This window comes from Amphimedon queenslandica, unplaced genomic scaffold, assembly GCF_000090795.2.
Source record: "Amphimedon queenslandica unplaced genomic scaffold, v1.1 AMPQUscaffold_5236_Cont22791, whole genome shotgun sequence".
NCBI classification, from domain to species: domain Eukaryota; kingdom Metazoa; phylum Porifera; class Demospongiae; order Haplosclerida; family Niphatidae; genus Amphimedon; species Amphimedon queenslandica.
The window spans coordinates 1-1436 of NW_003554458.1; the positions used below are offsets into that span (position 1 = coordinate 1).

At 35.8% G+C, this 1436-nt stretch overlaps 1 protein-coding gene across 1 annotated transcript; it reads left to right on the top strand.

Moving 5' to 3' along the window:
• The first annotated feature begins 104 nt into the window (after nucleotides 1-104).
• LOC109592434 (E3 ubiquitin-protein ligase UBR4-like) lies at nucleotides 105-910 on the top strand. The gene is made up of 4 exons (XM_020007869.1): nucleotides 105-140; nucleotides 185-320; nucleotides 536-620; nucleotides 674-910. The coding sequence occupies exons 1-4, from the start codon at nucleotides 116-118 to the stop codon at nucleotides 893-895; spliced, it is 468 nt and encodes a 155-aa protein (XP_019863428.1). The 5' UTR covers nucleotides 105-115; the 3' UTR covers nucleotides 896-910.
• Nucleotides 911-1436: the final 526 nt, after the last annotated feature.

Consider the following 1436-nt stretch of genomic DNA (forward strand, 5'->3'; position numbering starts at 1 on the left):
AAAATATACTGAATTATCTGCAAGAGTGTTATAATTGTATTAAATGAATTTTGTTGTATACATTTGTACTTTTAATTATTTCATTTATTTATTTTATTTGCAGCATGGTGACAGGATGAAAGTTGTCTACAGAATGAGAGGTAAGCCAATGATTTTAAATGAAGCCTCTCCTCTTCTCTCCCAGGCCTTCTTGGTGATGCTACAGAGGATATGGTGGAAACACTGGACAGTGGCAAAGGAGAAGACATCGACGAAGAAGAGGTATACAAGATGGCTACTGTACTAGGAAAAGAAAACAGGCTTGATGCTATACTGCAAAGGTAAAGGCCTTCATACACGAGGCAACTTGTTACTAGCAACTAAGCAACATGTTGCCAAAAATAGAACATTTTTCCATTTCTGGCAACATGTTGCTTACAAGATCAAAGTAACCACAAATGTTGCTAGCAGCAAGTTGCCTCGTGTATGAAGGCCTTAAGGAATGAAAGAAGAGACATTCAATTTACTTGTAATATTTTACTTGCATACATGATAGATTAGCTCAAGCTAAACATTTCCTAAGAAGTCATGGGCTTGTTCATGCTGGACTGAAATTAATCAGCTACTGTGTCAAAGTCAAAGTAAATATAATAATAATAATTTGTACTATAATTATTTTTTCTTCTCCTTATAGACTAATAGGCAATACTTGATACAGCCTCACCTCCATACATTAAAGATATTACTGGGTATACTCAATCTTGCACTGCAACACGAGCAGCTTGAGAGCAGTGGACTGGGAGCTACTGTAGCACAGCAGGTACTGTCAGTTACTGAGCCAATACTGCAGGAGGCATCCAGTCAACAGAGAGTGATAGTTAGATCTATTAGTGAAGAGGTCAGCTTATGTACCTAATGGAAGAAACATGTACATGTATTTATGGATGACAATATACATGTATGTACATATACATACTACATACATGTACATGTACAATCGAGAAACCTACTACATTTATAGCAGAACTTTACATTGTTTTACACTGGAATGCTTCTTAAACAACATATACATGTAGCTACAAAATACATGTACATATTAGCTTTTAAGTACTTTAATATGCATTTTTGTACATTATATTTCAGAAGGCTCAGTCTCACATATCAACTGTGTTTGGCCAGTTTTCTTAACTTACAGCTAATTTGTAGTTAAATAACTAATTTTAATAACTTTTGGTCCGCCCATCCACCCACTTGCCCCACTATATAAGCCCCTGCTTCAGCCATCTTCCTTGGCCTTTTTCTTAGCTCTCTTACAGAAGCACGTACAAATATGTCTCTAAAAGACATCTTGGACAAAGTTAAAGGTTTAGACAGCAGACTTTCTGACTTAACAACAGATGTTGAATACTTAAAAAAGAAGGACCAAGCTCAATGTGAGTTGAAGAAGGTTGAAAATT

Coding starts and splice junctions, on each gene's coding strand:
- LOC109592434 (XM_020007869.1), top strand. CDS start 116: ATGAAAGTTGTCTACAGAATGAGAG. Junction 321..535: donor CTTGATGCTATACTGCAAAG/GTAAAGGCCTTC, acceptor CATACATGATAG/ATTAGCTCAAGCTAAACATT. Junction 621..673: donor GCTACTGTGTCAAAGTCAAA/GTAAATATAATA, acceptor TTCTCCTTATAG/ACTAATAGGCAATACTTGAT.